Here is a 21,700-nt window from a genome sequence, read left to right as displayed (position 1 = left end):
GATTACCAAAACTTAAAGCAAAAAATGAGAAAGCCAACAATAAATTTCATAAATTAAGCAAATCAACCCCGTTAATGGCAGATCTTTGGCGCCATGCTTTCTACTTCTCTTGCTAGCTTAGTTTCCTCACTCATTTATCTTTTTCAAAATTAAATAAATTCTTATTGTAAATAGTTGAATGTTGATGGTGGTTGAAGAAGGGGAAAACCGAAAAAGTGAAGTAGAAGAGGGAGAAAGAAAACATTGTCCCTCCCTCCGTCGAGGTCGAGGGGATGTCTGTGGGCGGTGGTATTTCGGGAATTCCAGTCGAGTAGGTGTGGCTGAGATGATTATTGTAGCTGAGGTGGTGGGTAGGGATTGCGATGGAGTTGGGTGGCCGGTGGTGGGAGTTGCTGCTAGGGGAGGGGGATAGGGAAAAGGGTGACTAGGCTGGTGGGTGGAAATGGTGGGTTTTTTATTTTTTTTTTCAAAAAAAAAAAAATTTATAAATTAATTTCATTATTACATAGTTAATTGAGAATTAGAGAGTAATTAGAAAAGATTAGAGATTAAGTAGGTGAATTGGTGGTACTAGGTTTCTTTAAACAAAAAATTTTGAACTTTAGATTTTTTTTTTCCCCGAAAAATGGTGCATTTAAAAGTTTTTTTTTTGGGACAAATTTTCCTTAGTTTCCTTTAATCTTGCTATCCAAATAAGTGCAAATATTTTTATTTCCTTCGTATGGTTGTGGAGTCTCCCAGATTTATCATGCAGACACAATGTCTCCCATTGAAGGTAGTACCTTATCCTTGACCACCATTAGCACAGCTTCGAAGAACATTTTTTTTTTTTTTTTTTTTACAACTCCATTTTTTTTCTATCCCACTTTTAATTCTTCGGTTTATGAGTCATAATCGTAGTGTAGGAGAGATCGACGAGCAGTTCAAGGCGTAGCATTGGAACTGTTATGTAGGCTTTTGTTTACAGAGGACTCGAATCCCTCACTTTTCATCTTTTACTTTAACCTGATTGAATTCGCCAACATTTCTAACTTTAACAAATCAAATAACAAGGTAAATTTCTCTTCTTTAGTGAGAGTCGAAAGGTTCGTGAGCCAGTGGCTGAAGGAAGGTTCTAACTTCTAAGTAAGGAGCTATTGATAGTGATGAACTTTCACGTGGTGAATCGGGCTTTGGCTAGGAGAGTTTCATGAGGAACATATTCATGATGAAGAGGTTCATGAGCAAGGGGGCAACCTACCCCTCAAGTGGAGGATACACATGTTCGAATGAGTCTTTTGTTGAAGTGGAGTGATAGCATCACTTTTGTAATTGTGGACTCTTATACAATTTTTGAGAGAGAAAATAAAGAAAGTTCATATGATAGTGAAGAAAATCTATACCATATATTAAAAGACGTTCTTAAAGAAGTTTAGGTGCCACATGACGCTCTCCTCATTTAATCTGATTTTCACTCCATATCTAAAAATATGGTACTTACAAAATTAAACCCACAACCTCGTGTTAGCCACTAAACTATTACCATATTACATGTCATCCAATAAAAAATAAATATTAATAAAGATTTTAGGCATGAAAATAATGCAATAACTCGGGGCATCGCCCGGGCCTAACACTTGTTTATTAATTAAAAGAAAAAGTGATACGATATATCTAAATGTAACTTTCATTCTTAAAAATCAATTAAACTATATATGGTTCAATTCTTTAAACTATGTTATTCGTTTAAAGACTGAATAGGACCTTGACTATTGCATTGCAGCCCATAAGTCTATTTCACAGGTAAATGCTAAAATTTTCAACCTAGACGAAGAATTGAGCAAGAACTATGAGCTAATAATTCGATCAAAAACTCTGTCAAATGCTTTACTAATTGGAAACCAACCACACCATCTGACATCAAACGATAAATAAAAAAAATTGAGATAACAAATTATAACAGTGACATTGTAAGTTAAATGGTGCAAGAACCGTCATATATGCAAATCAATACGAAGTATTAAGTAGAGTAACCACCTTTACTAACACCTTCGCAAAATGACATTATAGTTTACGTCTTGTGCACCCTCAAGCGAGCAGAAACAATAGATCATACACGAAACCCATATATGTAAGGTAGCATTCACCAATAGAACTAGGATTTAATTATAACTTTGTTAATGGTTCCCTTAATACTGCCAAATTCATTGCAACACTTATAAAAATAATATATTACATTCCTAATTATTATTTATGGTGTAATAATCAGGAAAATTATCAATAAAGACTTCTTCTCCAAAAGCCAAGATCTTTTAGAATGACAAGAATGTCAACACATTTCCTACTTATTGGCCTAATGCGTTGCTAATACCAAGGCCAACAGGTCTTTTTATAAAGGACCCCATAGCATTATAGCAAGCTTGTTCTCACAGCAAGTTCCTCAAGATCACAACCTTTGCTCAACACCGGCTGTCAATCTACCAAATTATACTTGTTAGGCTTGCAATCCTAACACACAAAAAGATAGTGTAAATAATTGCAGCTATAGCGATAATAATGTAAATAGAAGTATATATTGGTGTAGTTCATCCCAAGTCCCACGTGGAAGGAGTAAGGAAATGAATAGCTCCTTATAAGTGAGTGCAAACTCCAATAGTATGAGGTCTTTTAGCAAGGTGTCTAAAAACAAATCTGTGCGGGTCAGGCCCAAAGCGGACAATATCATACTAATGTGGAGTGGAGTGTGCGTGCGACCCGTCAAGGTGGATGGCCCTACAAGTGGTATAAGAGCCCGTAGCTCGGCGAGACAGACACGGGCGTTATGTGTGTGGGACGGTTTCCTAAAATGTGTGGCCTCGCGATTGTGGTGCATTGCGTCGAAAGTCCTCTTGATATTGTGGCTCAGGCGGTGTGTCCCGTGGTAATTGCGACGTTGCAAGATAGTTTCGCTGGAGGGGAGGCCAAGAGTTATGTGGTCCTTGGTCCGAGGGGTGGTTTGTTGGGGTAGTTCAGCTCAAGTCCCTCATGGAAGGAGTAAGGAGGTGAAGAGCTCCTTACAAGTGAGTGCGCACTCCAATAGTATGAGGCCTTTTGGGAAGGTGTCCAAAAAAAAAAAAAAAAATACGTGCACGCTAAGCCAAAGTGGACAATATCATACTAATATGGAGTGGAGTGTGCTTGCGACCCGTCAAGGTGGGTGACCCGGGCCCTAAAAGCTGCCTGAATGACGTTACATAAACTCCATGAACCTTCATCCTCAACCTTCAACTTCTTTTTGGAAGCACCAAAACATCCTCACAAGCTTCAGCCTCTTTGAGCTTCATCTTCTCATCATGGCATCCATGCCACTACTTGTTGTGATTAATACTTCCCCGCTACTTCCAATGGAAAGATGTGATCATCATCTTCCTCCTCGATTTAGGCATAAGATGCGTCCCCCTCCTTCGTGGTCTTCATCATCTTCAAGACCCTTCTTCATAGACCTCCGCTACAAGCCGCTCATACCTCTACACTCCCTCTTGTGTGTTTGTGCTCTCATCCTCCAACACCATCTCATGGTGGAGCTACTAGCACGACATCACCACAAATCTACCAACCACCTCTACTATTATTACCGCCGCGCCACGAAACACGCCAAATGACCACCACAATGTCAAATGGCCTTTCGATACAAGATCACATTTTGTACCGCTGCTTGCACCACCCTTAACTACTTGGCGCCGTACAAAGCAAAACTTGTACAAACACTCTCACAACTCACTTTCAGGTCTACATTTTTCCTCCCTCACTCTAGCACACCCCTACTTCTTTGTGCTCTTTTAGTGAAACTACTTTTGGTGCTCTTTCACTTAGCACACTAACCTCAACTTTCCCGCACCTCTTCTACCTCAACTTAGTTAATCTTAGGCCTTCAAATCGCCCCCGAAACAACCTTCGCTCTGATACCAATTTGTTAAGAATTCGGGATCGAAAGCAAAGCAAAGATAAACAACAATGCCAAAGAATAACAAACCACAACACAAGCAAATAATGGGTAACTTTGTTACCCTCTCAAAGACAATTTCACTACTATTGAATTTGAGCTACAAAACTGCATGCACTTCTAAGCTACTACAAGCACTCACCCTCTTTGTTTCTCTCAAAATCTTAGAGCAAGTGTTGTGTTTTCCTCACAACTACACTACTTGTGTGACCACTCTTCTTATGATTAGTGATACTACAACAAGACACATGCTATAGCTTATATATCACTCTACCAAACTTCGCTTATTCTACAAGCCAACTACAAAGTGTACAAAGCACACTACCACAAAAGCAACCAAGTCAACACTTGGCTTATTCTACACACTACCTTGCTTGACTTATTCCACACATTAACAATTGCTTGTCTTATTCTATAAGCTATCCTACTAGTGTTGGTAGTGGGTCTCGAACACAATAGTATATACATTATGTTTTTTTTTTAGGGTAAGGAGAAGGCCCATTGTAGGAGGGGGGATTTAGGAAAATCCCTCCTAGAATAAGCTTAGTGAAATGGTGAGATTCGACCTCCGGCTCCATGCCTATAAGTCGGAGAACTAGCCAGCTACTCTAGCTAGCCTCCTATCTCTTTTAAAATGGGTACAACAAGAGGAAGTATAGAACTAATATGCATGCCCCTAAAATTACAATGATAGCATTAGAAACAAAACCATTCAACTTAACTTCAAATAACACAAGATAATTCAGACATTGTGGCAAGAAAAAGATGTATCCAAGGGTAATCACTACAACTTATTTGAATCTCAACAATTGGGACAAAGGGGGATACTTAAACACTATACAATGGAAACGGTGAAGATCCCAAAGAACACCGTATATGGGACACACCATATCAACACCTTTGTAAATCATGTATACAGCTAATTAGAGCACGTTATGCTCTTTCTAAAACGACTAAAGTTTTATCTTGAATGCATCAAGCAAGCCAAAGAGCATCTTGAGAAATACCAGAGGATTAAAACTTTTCAAAGAATTCCAAAATATGATTGCTTATTTCTTCCGGCTTTTCTTGATTGATGAAGTGAGCAGCTCCTTCCATTACAACAAGCTCAGCCAAAAGTGGTACATCTCTCTTGAATCCACCCTTGTGTAAGTAATCCTTCATGTATGGAAAACTATAGGTTATGTCCAGCTCCCCCAAAATGAACTTAACAGGTACTTTAACTTGCACTCCTGTCCATGGTGCCATGAGCTCCCACGTCCTACCAATAAAAGAAAAAAAGTGTAACAGCATTAATAAATGGTTCATTATTCAGTGGCCTATTGAAATTGAAATGCCACAAAAGCATAAATTCAAGACATTTGCATTGGCAACATTGTTAGTCCTAAGAAATAAGTAATGGATTCCCAGTAATTCAAATCCTAATTGCTGTGACAATGAGTCAGCACTAACATGCCAAATCTATATATATCGATTTAGGCAAAAACTAACTGTTTCAAAGGCCTATAATGGTCTACCAAATAAAAGAAGACAATGTTTATAAATGCCCTTTCTTTTGTTCTACAATGTTCAGAAAGAGTCATGAATGCAAATGGATATGGTTCATACAAGCCTCAATTCCATGTCTCTAGAGCAACCACTTGGAACCTTATTGAATGATTCTCGGTGAAAATACATAGTCAATTGCCAAAAATTCACTTAAGTAAGCATACATCTGACACTGTGAATTCTAGCAATGAGTGTATGTGTATCCCTGACACTGTACACAAAAGCACTACAAATACAAATACTTCTGCATATTGGCTTATGCCTCATCACACCATATCAAGTTCTTTCTAGTCTTTAAGTGATGTATGTGAAATGTTGGGAAAATGTCAGGACAATGATCACACAATAAGTCTATTAACAATTCCAAGACTAAGGAGAAACATACAGGTTCATGGCTCGATAGTAGTTCAGACCACCAGTAAAGCCTGTCTGTTTGAACTTTTCAGCAAAATAGTTGATGTCGTCCTCTGAAAGCCATGGAGGCAAAGTAATAGCCTTTTGTGCACTTGCTGCCATTTTCCCTTTAGGTATGCAAGGAGGCTTTGGATCACGGGATACAAGAAATTGCTTCATTAATCTAGCAGTATCGATACTGTTAAATTCTTCCTCCATCTCTCCAGGTTCCTACAGTATGACAGCAATCAGTCAAGGATGCACTGTAATGAGGATACTATTAAATTCATGAAACCTCGGGGACTGCCCCAGAAGGTAAGTGCAATGAAGATACGATTCGTGTCCATACTTATCAAAGAGGAAATGAGCATTCGCCTGATATTTGTCCAAACAATGTTGCCAGAGGGGGCAACTGAACGACCAATGCAATAAACTTCAGTAAAATAGCTTCTGAGCAGAATACACAATAGTGCACTTCATAGAAAGAAATGTGTTTCAATAAGAAAGAGAATTATTGCTACTCCATAATACTGGGTATTCGATAATTGGGCAGACTATTGACTATACGGGTCAAAATCATCATCAGCCAAGAAAAAAAAAAAACCAAACATGTTAAGCATGAAGCATCAATCAAATTTGGGGTTAAGTAAATAAATTACTGGAAATAGTTATTGGGCAGAACTAAATTTGAGTAGCGTACCGGGTCGAATTTGTCATCATACAGCAAAAAGAAGACTTACAAAGTTACAAGCCATCAAATAATTCACCATAATCACCCACCAATCTATTTATCAGTAAAAAAAAAAATAAAAAAATTACAGTTCTGATTTAAAAGAGTAAAAAGCCAGCATCTAACTTTATAATTCTACATATTCATTTGCTATAAACATCCTAAATGCAGCAACCAAATGTGAAATTGGGTATATACCCAAATACCCAATTAATGTACAGAGAATATAAATTAAGGAAATTCTCAACTGGTTCTTTATTTTCACTCAATATCCATTTATCCACTGAAAATCAGATACTGGGACCTAGGGTTGACTTCATTTTCACTCAAAAATCAGATTAAAAAAAAAAAAAAACATTAATTACACAAACCACCAAAAAGAAATTAACTGATTTGCCTCTTTTGTTCACAATTCTAAACAAAAAATACAATAAATGATCAAACAGTATTCAACAAACCACAAAATAGAAGAATTAAATGAACTAAACAAGTCAACATCAAAAAAATCATGAACACCAACCAAAAATTACACAAAACATTCATCAAAAACACACTTGAAAATTAAAAAAAAAAAAAAAAAAAAACCCAAAAAACTACCTGAAATCTACAGATATAAAAATCATCACCAAGAGATTTACGCAACCCATCAACAGGTTTCCGATTAGGGTTCCTGGGCGAAAACGGAACACTCAAATTAACCAACGCCTTAATTCTATCAGGCCGAAGCAGAGAGAAATGCCAAGCAATCATCGCACCCCAATCATGACCCACCAACAAAACTTGGTCAATTTCGAGAAAATCGAGAAGAGAGATTAAATCTCCGACGACATGAAACGAGGTGTAGCTCGAAGAACACGGCGGCGCGTCGGTGTCACCGTACCCACGAAGGTCCGGTGCGACGGCGCGGTAACCGGCGGCGGCGGCGGAGAGAAGCTGGTGCCGCCATGAATACCAGAGCTCAGGGAATCCATGGAGGAAGAGGATTGTTGGTTTTGTGGGGTCACCGATTTCTGCTATGTGCATGTTTATGCCATTTACTGGGATTTTTCTGTGAGAGATTTTTTCCATTTTTTTTTTTCTGGGTTTTTTTTGTTTTTGAAGGAGAATTTCTGGGGTTGTTTTTGGTTGGTGAAGATTTTTATTTGTGGGTTTTTTTTTAGAGGTGCAGTGAATTTGTTCCTTCACTTTCGGGGGGAAAGGAAAGGAAGAACACGAGAAAGAGGACGATTCAATTCAAGTTTCACGTTGGAATTTTTTGGGACCTTTGACTTTGATGTATAGATTTATGCCACGTGGGGTCTTGCATGTGTATTTTAATGGAAAATCGTAGGAAAGAAGAAAAGCCAAGTTTGTCGTCACCTTGATAAATTTTGGAATGCAAAACAAGCAACAAAATTGTAATTAAGGCTATTTGACATTTTTTAAATGTGTTAAGAAAATGTAGCACTTTACATTTAAACTAGTTTTTGGGTCCGAACGTGACTCGGGTTATTACATGAAACTAACTGATCATTAATATACATTGTAATTTATGATTTAATTTTCTTGTAATTAAATTTGTTATTTATAGTGTCATTTGCTACATATTAATATTTTGTATTCAAAATATTACATTAAATGGATGACGTGGCGTAGTGAGAAGAGCTTACGTACACGTGGACATTGTTAGAAACGCCTTTTAATCGATTAGTATAGATTTGCTAATGATGTTACCGGTTTTATTAAAAAAAAATTATAAAACTTCCCATTGCATTAATCATTTATCAAGATGATCAATGAGGAATCTGTTACTCTATAAGAATGTTACAAGAGGGAGGGGTGAATTGTAATATAGAGAAATTTAGACAACTTTTTACGGAATAAAGAATATAAAGATAAGGGAACTCAAAGACATAGAAAGAATTTTAGCGTGAAAAACTTCTTGATCCTAACAAGAAGAATAAACTACGACCACTACTAGAATAAGGCAAACAACATATTACAAGCTAAAGACTCAAATACTCAATCTCTAAATTCCTCAACGAACTTAGAGTTCCCAACATTAAGTCCCTCAACTTGCTGCTTTTCTCTTTCTCTCAACTTTACTACAAGTTCACTCAAACTTCCCAACATCCAATTACAACTTTTAAGAAATAAGAAAGTTATTAGCTAAAGTGGAATACAACTCTTAACTCTTTGAAAGTAGAAAAACTTGTGTGAATTTGATCTATACGTACGCGAACTGGCTTTATATTAAACATGATGACCCTAATATTAAATATAATAATCTTAATCTTAACATAGTAACCTTTATTAAAACTTGTGGATTTTTAACATTATTGCAAACTTGAAGTATGACGTTATGTTGAAATTATTGAAATTTTAACCTAGTGACCATTGTTATTCATATTGACCAATGTTTTTAAATTGTATAAAAAAAAAAGTTAATTTTACGACAATCGGTTTTATTTTAACATAATAACCTATATTCTAATATAGTGACCTTTTATATATATTAATAAACCGACCATAATATCTCTACTATTAGTGGTCCACAATAAATTAATGTGAACCAAGTTTATATAAGAGTTTGCACTTTAAAAGCAAGAACGATAGACAATATATTTGAGCAAGATAGTTTTTCCATAGAATTAAACAACTTCCCTATTTGTAGAAAAATCATAGCTTTATTAAAACACTACTACTTGCTGCAAGCCTACACCACTATCTCCCACACCCTCCAATTGTTCAATCATGTCATAAAATTCAGGGCACGTTGAAGCAATAAGAAGAGTTTTCTTAATTTAGTAGAGAAAGACTTAATCAACACTAGAAGCGCAAGTTTAGTAAAACTGTTAAAAAGATATTCTCTTAAACAAGATAATTTTAAGAGAAAAAATTTTCTTTGAACAACAGTTTTCCTGAATTCAAGCAAATCAAATTCTATCCTTTTTAAGCCAACTAATGCATTCCACTAAGGCAACAAACTTCTATTCATTTTCACTTACATAAATCCTAAAGTATAAAAACACTTTATTCTTTAGTGGATTCTCTGCTGAAGTCTTTACTTTGAGTCTTCTAAAGATCTTCTCATTCTTCAGCTCCTACTCCGAAGCTTCAATTCCTGCAAAGGAACTATTATAGAATGTCTTTTCTTATTGACTTCAAGTTCCTCAGCGTGAACAACTCTTCTTGTCCTGTAACTTATATCACCACTACAAAACATCAAAACATTAGATTCCAAAATATGTTTTACTTGTGTGATCATCAAAACATCAAGGGCAACATATTCTTTGGAAACAAATTATAACAAAATAAACCGAAATAACATATGTTTAAAACAAAATAACATATACATGTGAGACTATATAAATAAGGTCAAAGGAGCGTGGCGAAGGTGAGATTGGTTACTATTTAACGATTGAAAGAATAGCCTCATTCGTGGACTCGTGCTGCTAATAAAAATCTTTCATTCACTTCGAAACCAAGACCTATAGTAAGTACTTATTCCCGATACAGCCTTATATGTAGACATTCAAGCTTGTCTTCTTATCTGGATTCATTGAGTCCTGCCATACATTTAATTCTAGGCTCAAAGAAGAGGTTTATATTGTCTGGGCTCATAAATCGAGCAAAAAAAAAAAAAAAAGTCAGAATTTCAAATGCATTCTCACTCCACTTTCTCTCTTTCCAAATTCTCATACCTCCATTTTACTTTATTAAACCTTTTTTCATTCAACAAAAACTATTAAAATTCATCCAAAATATGCATTGACTACCACAAACAAGCACAAATTGTTCTATTGAATGTGAATTTTTTAACTTCACAACATCAAAATGGGTTTGATATTCATGAATTCATAGAAAAATGAACAAATCAACACAGTATCAAAGATTGAAACAAAATAGGTAAGTAAATTTGAATTTAAATTCAATTACTATGTTATTGTTTTACAAAAATTATTCAATTACAATCGTGATATTTATATTTCCACATTATATTTCCACAAAAATTTAACATTAAACGAATTGAAGTAAAACGCAATGTGTTATTAATTTTAAGTTGAAGGTGTTTTATTTGAAATTTGTTATTTTAAATTGCGTCTATGCTATTTTGAAAATGTTTATTTGAATTAAAATGATTGTTTTCTGGACTTGTATAATCGAGTTGAACTTGCACTACTATTTTGAATTAAGCTTGTATTTTTGTTCTTGTGTTATTTTGTTAAAATCATATGTTATTATACAAAAACCTTGAGTTATTTTGATAAAACCTTGTTTTATGTTACTAAAATTGTGTTTTTTTTTTTAAAAAAATTTATTTATATATTTTGTATTTAACCTAATGTTATTCTTTCAATAATTTAATGTTATTATGCTTAAAAATATTGTAATTTTTTTAAAAAATTTATCCCTTTTTATTTTGATTAAACATGGTGTTAATTTAAGTTATGTACCTTATGTCCTTTTACTAAAATATTACTCGTATATTATTATTTTTCTTAAACTTTTTATAATTTGTTTTATTAACGCTTTTGTTATATTGTTTAAACATTAATTATTTTGGCAAAAAAATTATGTTATTTTTGCCGAAAACTTATATTATTTTGTTTAAAACTTAATCACATGAAAAATATTGTTCGGAGTAACATAAAAACTTTATGCAGTAAAATGATGTAGAAAATTTTAAAGAGCATACCTATATGGAATAACATATACGAGTAATTATTTAAAAATATTATATAAATAAATTGAAATAATAAAAAAGTTCATATCTGAATAACATGAAATTACACAAATTAGTATAGAACACTGCAATTTTAGGGAATATATTTCATGCATATATATATCTCTTATATATTTTGCATAATTATATTTGTAGTTCATGTTTTAAAAAGAAAACTAGTGTGACTCGGCCGCTCGGGCAATGCCTTGGATTGTTACTTAGAACCCTTATAGTTGAATTTAAATATTTTTACTAAATTGAAATTATTTTTATCAAATTTAAAATATTTTTACTGAATTAAAATTAATTTTAAGATGGAGTGAATAGAGTTAATCGTTATTATATGCTTGTCATGAGTATTTCTCTTATGTTTTTAATTTTTTCCCACTGGAGTTTTCACTTTTACACCATCCCCTCCCCCCTCAATTGAAGCACACTCTAAAACCTCCATTGAAGCGGCTTCTGAGCTTTCTTTCCTCCATTGAAACATCTTTTGAGGTATGATTTTCTTTCTTCTTTTTAATCATCGAATATCAACTTCACATTCTAGGGCTTATCAAAATTTAATTGTCAGTATACTCAATTTAGGGTTCTTCTAAGGTAGACCATTGAACTATTGAAATATAATTATTCAAGTTATGTTATATTTAACGAGCAATTTTGTTGCTAGAACTTTTCTATATTTTTTGTTAAGCGAGAAGAATTTATCTTGATTTTTTGAGCTTACCTTGATATTTGAGTCAAATTAGATTGCTGATAAAATGCAAGCTTTTGTTTATATAACCCTTTAATGTCAAGATGGAACTATGAAAATCGATTCTCTGTGCCTGGGTGACTGCCCCTCGTTGCCGTCGTTTCGATACGGGCTGAGTTGATAAAATTCTTAGTAATGGTGTTACAAAAAGTAGTATGAGACAGTACAATGCTTGCTTATTAATGTACGAAATCGTGTGAATTCGGGTAATGCCAAGCTAGAACTTAACATAAGAGGAGAATAAGGTTTGTGATACTGTAATTGTTATAACAAGGGGAAATAAAAGGAAATGATGCTGCTGAAAACAGGAAGCTAACTGGTAAATACTAAGATGAAAGATTAGTGATTAAGCACTTAGGCTGTTAAGGTATCAATTAAGATTTGAATTAGGGACGTTACTAGGTTGGTAGTCGCTTTGATGTGGAAATTGATAGTCTAGTTAACCCTGTTTGTTGATATTGAGATGTAGCATATTTGTTTTGGACTTCTACTAATTAACAAGGTTGAGTGTGACGGTGTGACCTACGTTTAATTCTGTCCTTGCTAATTGGGATTTAGATGTATTTAGTTGAAGTGTGTGTTCCTTGCTAATAGCCTAGGTTGCCTAGGGTGGCCAGTCCTGTGACTCATGTCCTGGTTTAGGGCGGGCTTGGTAAAGTTGTCAATTGCTACTGTCTGATTGGGATTCTCTCTCTCTCTCTCTCTGAATCATTCAGTTATTTGATGTTTGTATGCTTGATTTTAATAAGAAATGTTGTTAAAATTTTTGTCTTTTGGGCTGATTTGAAGTTAGGAAGTTGCAAATTTTGTATAGTCGAGTTGTGTTATTTTCCTGAAAAAAAATTGTAGTTTTTATTTGTTTACATGAATTTATGTGAGGTTATGTTATTTTTGTAATTCTTTGGTTTAGTTTGTGTAATTTTACTGGTGGGATTTTTGTAAGCTTTTTTGGAGTTTTTTAGATCAAATTTCAAGTGATTGATTTTTTTAAAAGTAATTTAATTTGATTTGCAGCCAGGATTGTATGTTTTTGTGCAGTAGAGATGAGTTTAATCTCTCAAAATGCTGTTGTTAAGATTAAAGAGAAGAAAAAGGGTAAGCGGAGTGGTGATGAGGGTGAGGAGCCTTCCTTGATGGAAGACAGGGAGGAGATTTTAGAGAATGAGGGTTCTGATGTTGAAGCTGCTGTAAGTCATAAGAAAAGAAAGAAGAGGAATGATGCGGAGGAAAAGAAAATTCTTGCTGAGGAAGAATTGGAAATGCAGAAGTTGGGGAATTTTTTTGTTTGGTTCTCTTCATTCCCCTGTTGAATTTGGAAAGGAAGATGAAGATGAAGATGAAAAAGCTGCGTTGGATGTGGATGACTCTGCATTGTTTGTCTTGGACCGCTCTGGTAATAAAGATGTGTTGATTAATGAAGAAGATGGGGGTTATCAAGTGGGATCTGCTGATGAAGATGGTGATAAGCAAAGGAAGCCTGCTTGGATGGATGATGAGGAGGAGACTGTTGTTAATATTTCAAAAGTTAATAGGCTGAGGAAGCTGAGGAAGGAAGAAGATGAGACCGTTATATCTGGTTCTGCGTATGTGTCAAGGTTGAGGGCTCACCATGCGAAACTGAACCCTGGCACAGATTGGGCCAATCTTGATTTGAAGGTCAGAACATATGATTCTGATGAGGATTCTGAGGTAGAAAATGGGGCAGTGGTTGCTTCAGGGTATAAAAGTGTTGATGATATTCTTAAAACTAATGAAGAGCTTGTGGTCAAGAGGGGGGGAAAACTTTTGCCTGGAACTCTTGAGTACTCTAGATTAGTAGATGCAAATGCAGAAGACCCTTCTAATGGCCCAATAAACTCTGTCCAGTTTCACAGAAATCATCAATTACTCCTTTCTGCCGGGTTAGACCGAAAGTTGAGGTTTTTTCAGATTGATGGCAAGAGGAATAAAATGATGGATTCTATCTTCATTGAAGATTGTCCTATTAGAAATGCATCATTCTTACCTGATGGCTCTCAAGTTATTGTTTCAGGGAGAAGAAAGTTTTTTAACATCGTCGACATATCCAAGGGAAATGTTGATAAGATTGGGCCACTGACTGGAAGAGAGGAAAAAAGCTTAGAAGTATTTGAGGTTTCACCGGATTCTCGTACTATAGCCTTTTTGGGAAATGAAGGTTACATCTTATTGGTATCTGCTAAAACAAAGGAATTGATTGGCACCCTTAAAATGAACGGAACAGCTCGCTCACTAGCATTTAATGATGATGGGCTGCAATTGTTGAGTTCTGGTGGTGATGGGCATGTCTACCACTGGGATTTAAGAACAAGAACTTGTCTCCATAAGGGTGTGGACGAGGGCTCCATTAATGGCACTGCTCTTTGTACTGCACCAGTAGGGAACCTATTTGCAGCCGGCTCATCGAGTGGAATAGTTAATGTGTACAACAGGGAGGAATTTTTGGGTGGTAAGAGGAAACCAATCAAAACACTTGAGCATCTCAGAACTGAAGCAAGTTTCATGAAATTCAACCATGATGCCCAGATATTAGCCATCTGTTCAACTATGCAGAAGAGCAGCCTAAAGCTGGTTCACATCCCTTCATTTACCGTCTTTTCTAACTGGCCTCCTGCAAACAAAACGCTACATTATCCAAGATGTTTGGATTTTAGTCCTGCTGGTGGTTTCATGGCTGCGGGGAATGCAGCAGGAAAGGTTTTGCTGTATAAGTTGCATCATTATCAGCAAGCATAATTTATCAGTTCAGGACTGTTTGGATGTACTACTATCCTATTTTTCCAATTTTGCTCAAAGGAATAGCTTCTCTCTGGTTATGAGATCAACAAAATGGAGTTAAGCTAGTGAGATTTTGTAAGTTTAGTCTTCGAGACTTTTGAGCTGCTGTTTTAGAACTTCCTTCGCCTATCAATTTAATCATGAGCTCAAACAAATTCATCAATCAAAGGTATTTCTAACAATTTTATTTGTTAAATCATATCTATATATTAAGGTGCATGATTATCAGTCTGACACACATCACATTCTGTAGCATGCTGGTAATGAATTATGCTGAAACTTGAATATATATATATATATATATATATATATATATATATATATATATATATATATATATACACGAAGTATTTATTTATTTTTTATTTCAGTGTAATTTGATGGAAGCTTTACCAAGGACATAGTTCTAATTTTTAGTTATTTAATCCAATCTATTATTCAGATAATTGCATAACGTATGAGATAATATGCTGCCATTCCTGCCAACGATTCTGTTTTACCATAAGGAATCATGTGTTCTTCACTGTACTGTAATTACTATACCTGTAAACAGAGCACAAGTATACGCCAATAGCAACATATCCATGTATTCCCGTTGTCTTAAATTATAGGTAAACCATTGTGAAATTGATATTCCATGATTAAAAAAAACAATTTTTGAAATGGAAAGGAAAGGTAATGAAGATAAACTTTTTTTTTTTTTTTTAAACTATTCTTCTTTATTCATATACGTAATACATAGTATATACCATATCTAATTTGCATACATTCAACTCTATCAACATACTCCGTATTTATCTGTTTTAGGGCTCGTTTGATTCTTTCTTCCGCTCATCTTGTGTGTGGCTGGCCCCACCGTGTGGCCACTTATAAAAAAACAAAGCAATCCCTAGAACACTGACCAAGTAACCCTTGTAATAATGATCAAGTGATGTCTATAACACTGACCGAGTAACCCCCTTAACACTGACTAAGTAACCCCTATTAAACTAACGAAGTAACCCTTATGATGGCTACTCACACCGTGTAGTCAGCCACATATAAGAATTTGTGTTCTTTATTTGTTTTTGTATTTTTTTATGATATATTGATAAAAAGAATAAAAAGCTAGTCTTGTAATTTATTGTACATAGAGGGTTACTTTTATCAAATTTAGGGTCACCTTTACAATTTATTGGGCAACTTTTATCAATAAAGCATAAATACTTCGTAACTTTTATTTATGTCACTATGTTACCGTAACTTTTATTCATATTAGGGTAACTAAGGAAAAAGTAATATATGATAGCACCAGGAATAGGGTCAAGTAACGAAATCAGGAAACAGAATCATCAGATAGAAGCAGGAAACAAGACATCAAACAATCATCATCAAAAAGCATAATCATAAAGAAGCAGAGATACACAGCACACAACAATCGGTGAAACAAACAGCAATATGAAGAACAGGACAGAGAAATCATCAGAAGTACATCATCATCATCATCAGAGAAGCAAGAGATACACAATGATCAATACCAAAAGCAAAAGAGACCAAGAGTGAACTACAAAAGCGAGGAGGAAAACGGTGAAGCACAGAAACAACAAAAATCACCTCCAAGCTCGAAATGAACTACCCCCCAAACTCTAAACCTAATAACATATAGGCAAAAGAGAACATCATATAAAGCACGTAAAAAAGGGGGATAGCCACGATAGTCTCACTCCGTACTATGGTAAGGGGTAGAGTGTGAACTCCCCTCACCGGTCTCTAAAACATGACACGAGCTAGCCATTTCACCCACCTCTATAGGAGCTTTTCCCTTTAACCTCCCCTCCCTCCTAGCATGATCTATCGCGAAGAAATGAGACCAATCATCCAAAACCGGCTCGCCCGTAATCCCCACCTACCAAAAGTCTCGGGGTTCGGGGAAAGGCATAGGGTTCGCGGGATCATAAGTATAATCGCAACCACCGGGCCGCTTATAGTCGTAAGTGGCTGGGGTGGTGTCAACAATAGCACTAGGATGGATATGAGGACCCTCCCAATAGGGGTAACAAGGTGTAGGTCCAATGGATGGGTCAAAGGGTTCCCATTGAGGGATAGGTCCTTGTTGGATTGGGAGGTATGGATAGTTCAAGTAAGGGTCAATCTCCCCCCTCCTCACATAATAGTCATACACTTGATTGGCTTGGAAATCATAGCCAAGAGACAAATCCCGCCCCGAAGGCATGGAAAACAAGACATTAGTGATGGAATCTAACTTGGCATGAATAGTAGATAAATCAAATGTAGAAGAAGAAGTAGAAGGAGGGATAGGAGTACCTCCCCGTTCAACCGGGGGTAAAGCTTGGAAGTCCGTCGAGAGAGCATCATTGGAGGCGGGTCTTGTATGATTAGTCTTCTTCTGAATAGAGGGGTCGATGTTGCACCTTCGAGGTCTCCAAGTCAATGAATCCGTTTTCGTCTTACGGTTTGTAACCTCCTTGCTCGGAATCAAGAACCAATCCTTCACTCGGGACACCTTCCATATGAAAATATTATGCCTCTTGGTACGATCAATGAATTTTTGGTTTACATTGGCATAAACATTGAGGAAATGAGAAGGTGTCCTCGATTGGGATTTATATGTTGGCTTACTTCCTCGATGCATTTCTATTTCTTCTTTGCTTTTCTATTTTTCATTTTATTTCTTTTTTTCTCCTTTTTTATTTTCTTATGGTTTTCCTTTTTTTTTTTTTTTTTCTCCTTTTTCCCTTTTCTTCTACATTCCTTTTTCAATTTTGCTTTCATACGTTTTGATTTTAAACTTTCCTTTTCTTCCCTTTAAAAAAAAAAAAAAGCAAAAACAAATATCACAAAAATTTTTGTAAATAAAAATAACATGTTTTTGAAGCATTGCTTTTCTTTCTTAATAATTTTGCTTTTGCTTTGGACTTGGTACCACTTGGACTTGCACATTGACTATCATTCTTCCTAAAAACAATGGTTTGCATGGTTTGAGAGTATCTTTGGTTGACTCTAGTATAGAACATGCTAAGATAGTCGTTCAGAACTATTGGGACCTTGAAGCCGGATTCTTTTGTTTTTCAAAACTCGCAATCGTTCCCCTTTGGTGAATTTGAAGCTTTTAGTGAGTTTTTGCCTAATCCTTGTGAGGTTTCATTGTTTTCAAGCCTTCTACAATTACTTGCATGAGCGGCATTGACTATTGCGGACCTAATCTTGAATCTTGATTCATAATTCTCAAACACGAGACTGAACCATCTAGGGAGGACAAAGGCATCTTTTTGGGGTGGTAATTTTTCTTTTCTAGGATAACCTTCTTTATTTTTAGTTCTTGGGTTTCCATTTGCCTTCTTGCCAACCATTTGAGCCTTTTCCCTTCTTTTCAAGCCACATGTTTAGAACTTTGAGCCTTTTGTTTCTTTTTGTTTCATTTTTGATTTTTGTAAAGCAAATGATCTTGTTCTTGGAGATTGTGGTATATGAGTTTGGATATTGGTTCTTATTTGTAAGCAAGCTTGTGTTTTGTATATCTTGTGAAATAATGGCAAGTGAATAAATGAAAAAGCCGTCCATAGTCAAAAGAGGCGAGGACAATGAATAAAGTGAAAAATGAAAAATTGAAAAAAGCAAAGCAAATTCAAATAGCTTTGGCAAAAAATTGATAAAAAAAAAAAGGTGAAAAATGAAAAAGTTCAAAAACATTTTGATGTAAATGCTTCTTCCTATCTTACGCATTGAGGACAATGCTTTATTCAAGTTTGGGGAGAAGAGTTTTACGCTTTTTGTATATATGATTGTGGTTATAGCTTTGAATAAGCTTAGGGGTGTTAGTTTGTTTTTGTTTGATGACTACTTGGTTTTGGTGTTGAGATTTGGCCAATCTTTGCTTCACAACTTAGGTGTATCACCAAATTCTAAATTTTAAGTCTACCCTCAACCTTTTGCCCTTACGTTACAACTTTTGGGAAAACCCTTTTGACCTAGTGGTTGAGTCACATTCCAAGGGAGGGCATTATGAGTTAAAGACTAAGGAGAGGGGATGCAAAGTCAAGATGTCGAGAAAACCTCAAATCTATTGTTTTTCCGGTTCCTTCGAGGAACTATAGAGATGCTTGCTAAAAGAAGATTTGAAGCCAATTGGGAAAATGTGCTAAAATTGTTTTTAGATGAAAGTGAATTGCGTTTTGATAGTTCTCTATACTTAGCATGTCCTATGTTTCGATCAACCCTCGATATTTTGGAACGTGCTTACCTTTGTTGTTTTAGAAAGTTTGATATCCTCTCGTGTTTTGACCATGTGCAAAAGTCCATTGTATAAGCACCTCTTTTCCTTTTAAGTTTTAAGTTTTTCTTTTCCCTTTTATTGCTTTGCCTCCCTTTTACTTAAGAGTTATGGGTTAATCTCTTAGGAAACCCTTACGAGAGCATCACTCGTCCTCTAGAGCGATCTAGAGGTTTAAATGGCTTGTCAATTGTTGCTAAAATTGACCGTGATTCCTACGAAAGTGAGTTAGTGTATATTCTTTTATTCTCTAGTCTTTCTCATTTCTTGCTTGCCTAAATAATGTCATCATTTTCCTTTAAGCTTGATTTTGTTTTGCTCGAGGACGAGCAAAGGTTTGGCTTGGGGGAATTTGATGAGTGTCATTTATGGCACTCTTAGGCTAGGATTTCCTTGTAGTTTTATACTCGTTTTTAGTCTTTTATGTCGCACCAGGTGCCCCGTTCCCCTTCACTCGATTTTTTTATTTATAGCTTTAGACTTTTCCTTTTTCGGGGGGGGGGGGGGGGGACGACTTATTTTGTACTTGACACTTATTTTCCAGAATTAGAAGAGAGAGAAAGTAGAGAGAGAAGCTTAGAATTACTTGATTGTACTTGAATTTGATCTTTGATTTCAACTTGATCTTGGATTTCTTCTTCAAATCAATGAAAGTTTGTGAGATTTCTTTCCTTTAAATTTACTTTTATTGCAATTTCCTTTTATTCTTGAATGTTTGATTTGAATTTCAATCTTTGTTTGAGAAATTGTTGAATGATTGATTTTCTTCTTGATTAAGCTTGAAATGAATATGTTTGTGATTCAATTTGTTTTGTTTTTCAATTTCACCATGATTAGTGAGTAGATTAGTTGTTAGGGAGATGGGGAAGCATGCTTGATTGATGATTTTTGCTAGTTGATGATCCTTGATTGATTGAATTGTTGCAATTAAATTGGTTGACATAGTTGTGCATGTGATTAATTAGACTAGGAGTGATCAACCTATAAGATTAATCTAGATTGCATTGCAAATTTCAATGACATGAACCCTTGATTTGAAAATTGCTTTAATTGATTGAATTTGATTGTGATTTTCCTAGTTAGCCATTCATAGTGAACCCAAGCTTGCTTATAGGAGATAGCTTTTGTATTCCTTTGGTTGCAACTATTGTTTGTCCTTTGTAATGTTTGAATTGATTGAATGACCCGTCAATTAGCATAATCATTGAGCTTGCATATGGAACTTATATCCCTAGTGTTTAGCATATTGAATTACTCGATTTATCTAGCTTTCTCGATACCTTAATTACCAGCCATATCTTTCTACAATCTTCGAAGTAACTTGACCTAGGCTATAGCTCGCACCTACTTATTCCTTTGGGTTCGACCCTTGACTTACCATATACTCGTATTAGGTTGGTCGAGTGTTTATAAATTTTGTTTGGCTCTAGGAAAGGGTAGAAAACGACCTACTTTTCCCTACGTCAAAAATGAAAACGTTACCAGTCATGCGTCACTTGGGACACCTTTCCTGCTTTTTTTTTGTAAAAAAAAAAAAAAAAAAATTAAAAAATGAAAACGAACAAGCCCGCAGTTATCATATATTTTTCCTCAAAAGAAATACTACCTCCGATTTTTTTAGTTGCAACTTTGGAATATTTTATATCTCTCAAATAATAATTCAAAGTTGCAACTAAAAAAAATCGGAGGTAGTATATTTTTCCTAAAAAAAAATCATATCTTGTGGCCCGACTAATCCTAAGACTTTTATATATTAGTTATCATATCTTATATAATTTTTTTTTAAACCTATCTTATATGATAAGATATAATTAGTTGTTTCAATATACAAACATATAAGATTCTTTCGAAAACCCTAACCCACGAAAATCTTCCCCTACCAACCGTAGCGTTTTACATCAGTAAAACCATGAACAAGAACATTCCCAAAAAACAAGTGTTTGCAAAGATACTGAAATCTGTTTTTCTTCCAAACGAAATCACACAAGAAATATTTTACAGATTACCAGCTAAATCTGTATTTTCGTTTCAAGGCTGTTAACAAAGAATGGAATTCAATATTATCCAGCGACCAGTTTATGCAGACACATTGTTCTCATCAACGCCGTATTCACCGGGTAGCGGATGATCACCTAATCTTCTTAGAAAGTGACCAACTATACCTTGGAAGTTATAATAATCTTTTCAATCTGAAAGCAGCATTTTATCCTTGAGTTTACGTGAGTGTTATAATGAATTCATATTGTGGAATCCTGTAACGAAAAAGCATCAGTATTTATCCGGAGGATTGTTATGAGTTTATGACTACCGTCTGCTGTCAGGGCTTTGCTATGATGCATCTTGTAATGAATACAGTGCAGTTTTAACTATTTATGATTATGCTAATTATGCTAGTTTTGATGGTAAGGCAAACGTTTTTGTAGTGAATTTCAGGACAGGTAGAAGTAAACAGGTTGAGGAAGGCTCTTCATATAAAGTACTATATCATGTGCAACCTGAAGTAGGAACAGTTGTGTTCGGGGTGCCTCATTGGTTGTCTAGAT

The 21,700-nt window shown here is 35.2% G+C and overlaps 1 protein-coding gene and 1 pseudogene across 2 annotated transcripts; one reads left to right on the top strand and one right to left on the bottom strand.

Moving 5' to 3' along the window:
* Positions 1-4,657: 4,657 nt before the first annotated feature.
* LOC145572104 (epoxide hydrolase 1-like) lies at positions 4,658-7,838 on the bottom strand. The gene is made up of 3 exons (XM_081631128.1): positions 7,230-7,838; positions 5,895-6,133; positions 4,658-5,222 (listed from the first exon to the last, which is right to left on the bottom strand). The coding sequence occupies exons 1-3, from the start codon at positions 7,698-7,700 to the stop codon at positions 4,976-4,978; spliced, it is 957 nt and encodes a 318-aa protein (XP_081487254.1). The 5' UTR covers positions 7,701-7,838; the 3' UTR covers positions 4,658-4,975.
* A 3,891-nt stretch (positions 7,839-11,729) lies between these two features.
* Positions 11,730-15,039, top strand: LOC145572103 (U3 small nucleolar RNA-associated protein 18 homolog pseudogene; annotated as a pseudogene). The gene is made up of 2 exons (XR_014096685.1): positions 11,730-11,835; positions 13,106-15,039. The product of XR_014096685.1 is annotated as a U3 small nucleolar RNA-associated protein 18 homolog pseudogene (transcript).
* The last annotated feature ends 6,661 nt before the right edge of the window (positions 15,040-21,700 follow it).

The sequence above is a fragment of the Chenopodium album genome, chromosome 12 (assembly GCF_948465745.1).
Source record: "Chenopodium album chromosome 12, dcCheAlbu1.1, whole genome shotgun sequence".
Classification (NCBI taxonomy): domain Eukaryota; kingdom Viridiplantae; phylum Streptophyta; class Magnoliopsida; order Caryophyllales; family Amaranthaceae; genus Chenopodium; species Chenopodium album.
The sequence above is the reverse complement of the archived record's forward strand: the minus strand, read 5'-3'. Positions and strand labels throughout refer to the sequence as shown.

Bases quoted from the DNA above. Each gene is read 5' to 3' on its own strand.
- LOC145572104 (XM_081631128.1), bottom strand. From the start codon at position 7,700: ATGGAAAAAATCTCTCACAGAAAAATCCCAGTAAATGGCATAAACATG. The intron at 6,134-7,229 runs GTAGTTTTTTGG...GTCATACTGTAG, and splicing joins TTTATATCTGTAGATTTCAG to GAACCTGGAGAGATGGAGGA. The intron at 5,223-5,894 runs GTATGTTTCTCC...TTTTATTGGTAG, and splicing joins TACTATCGAGCCATGAACCT to GACGTGGGAGCTCATGGCAC.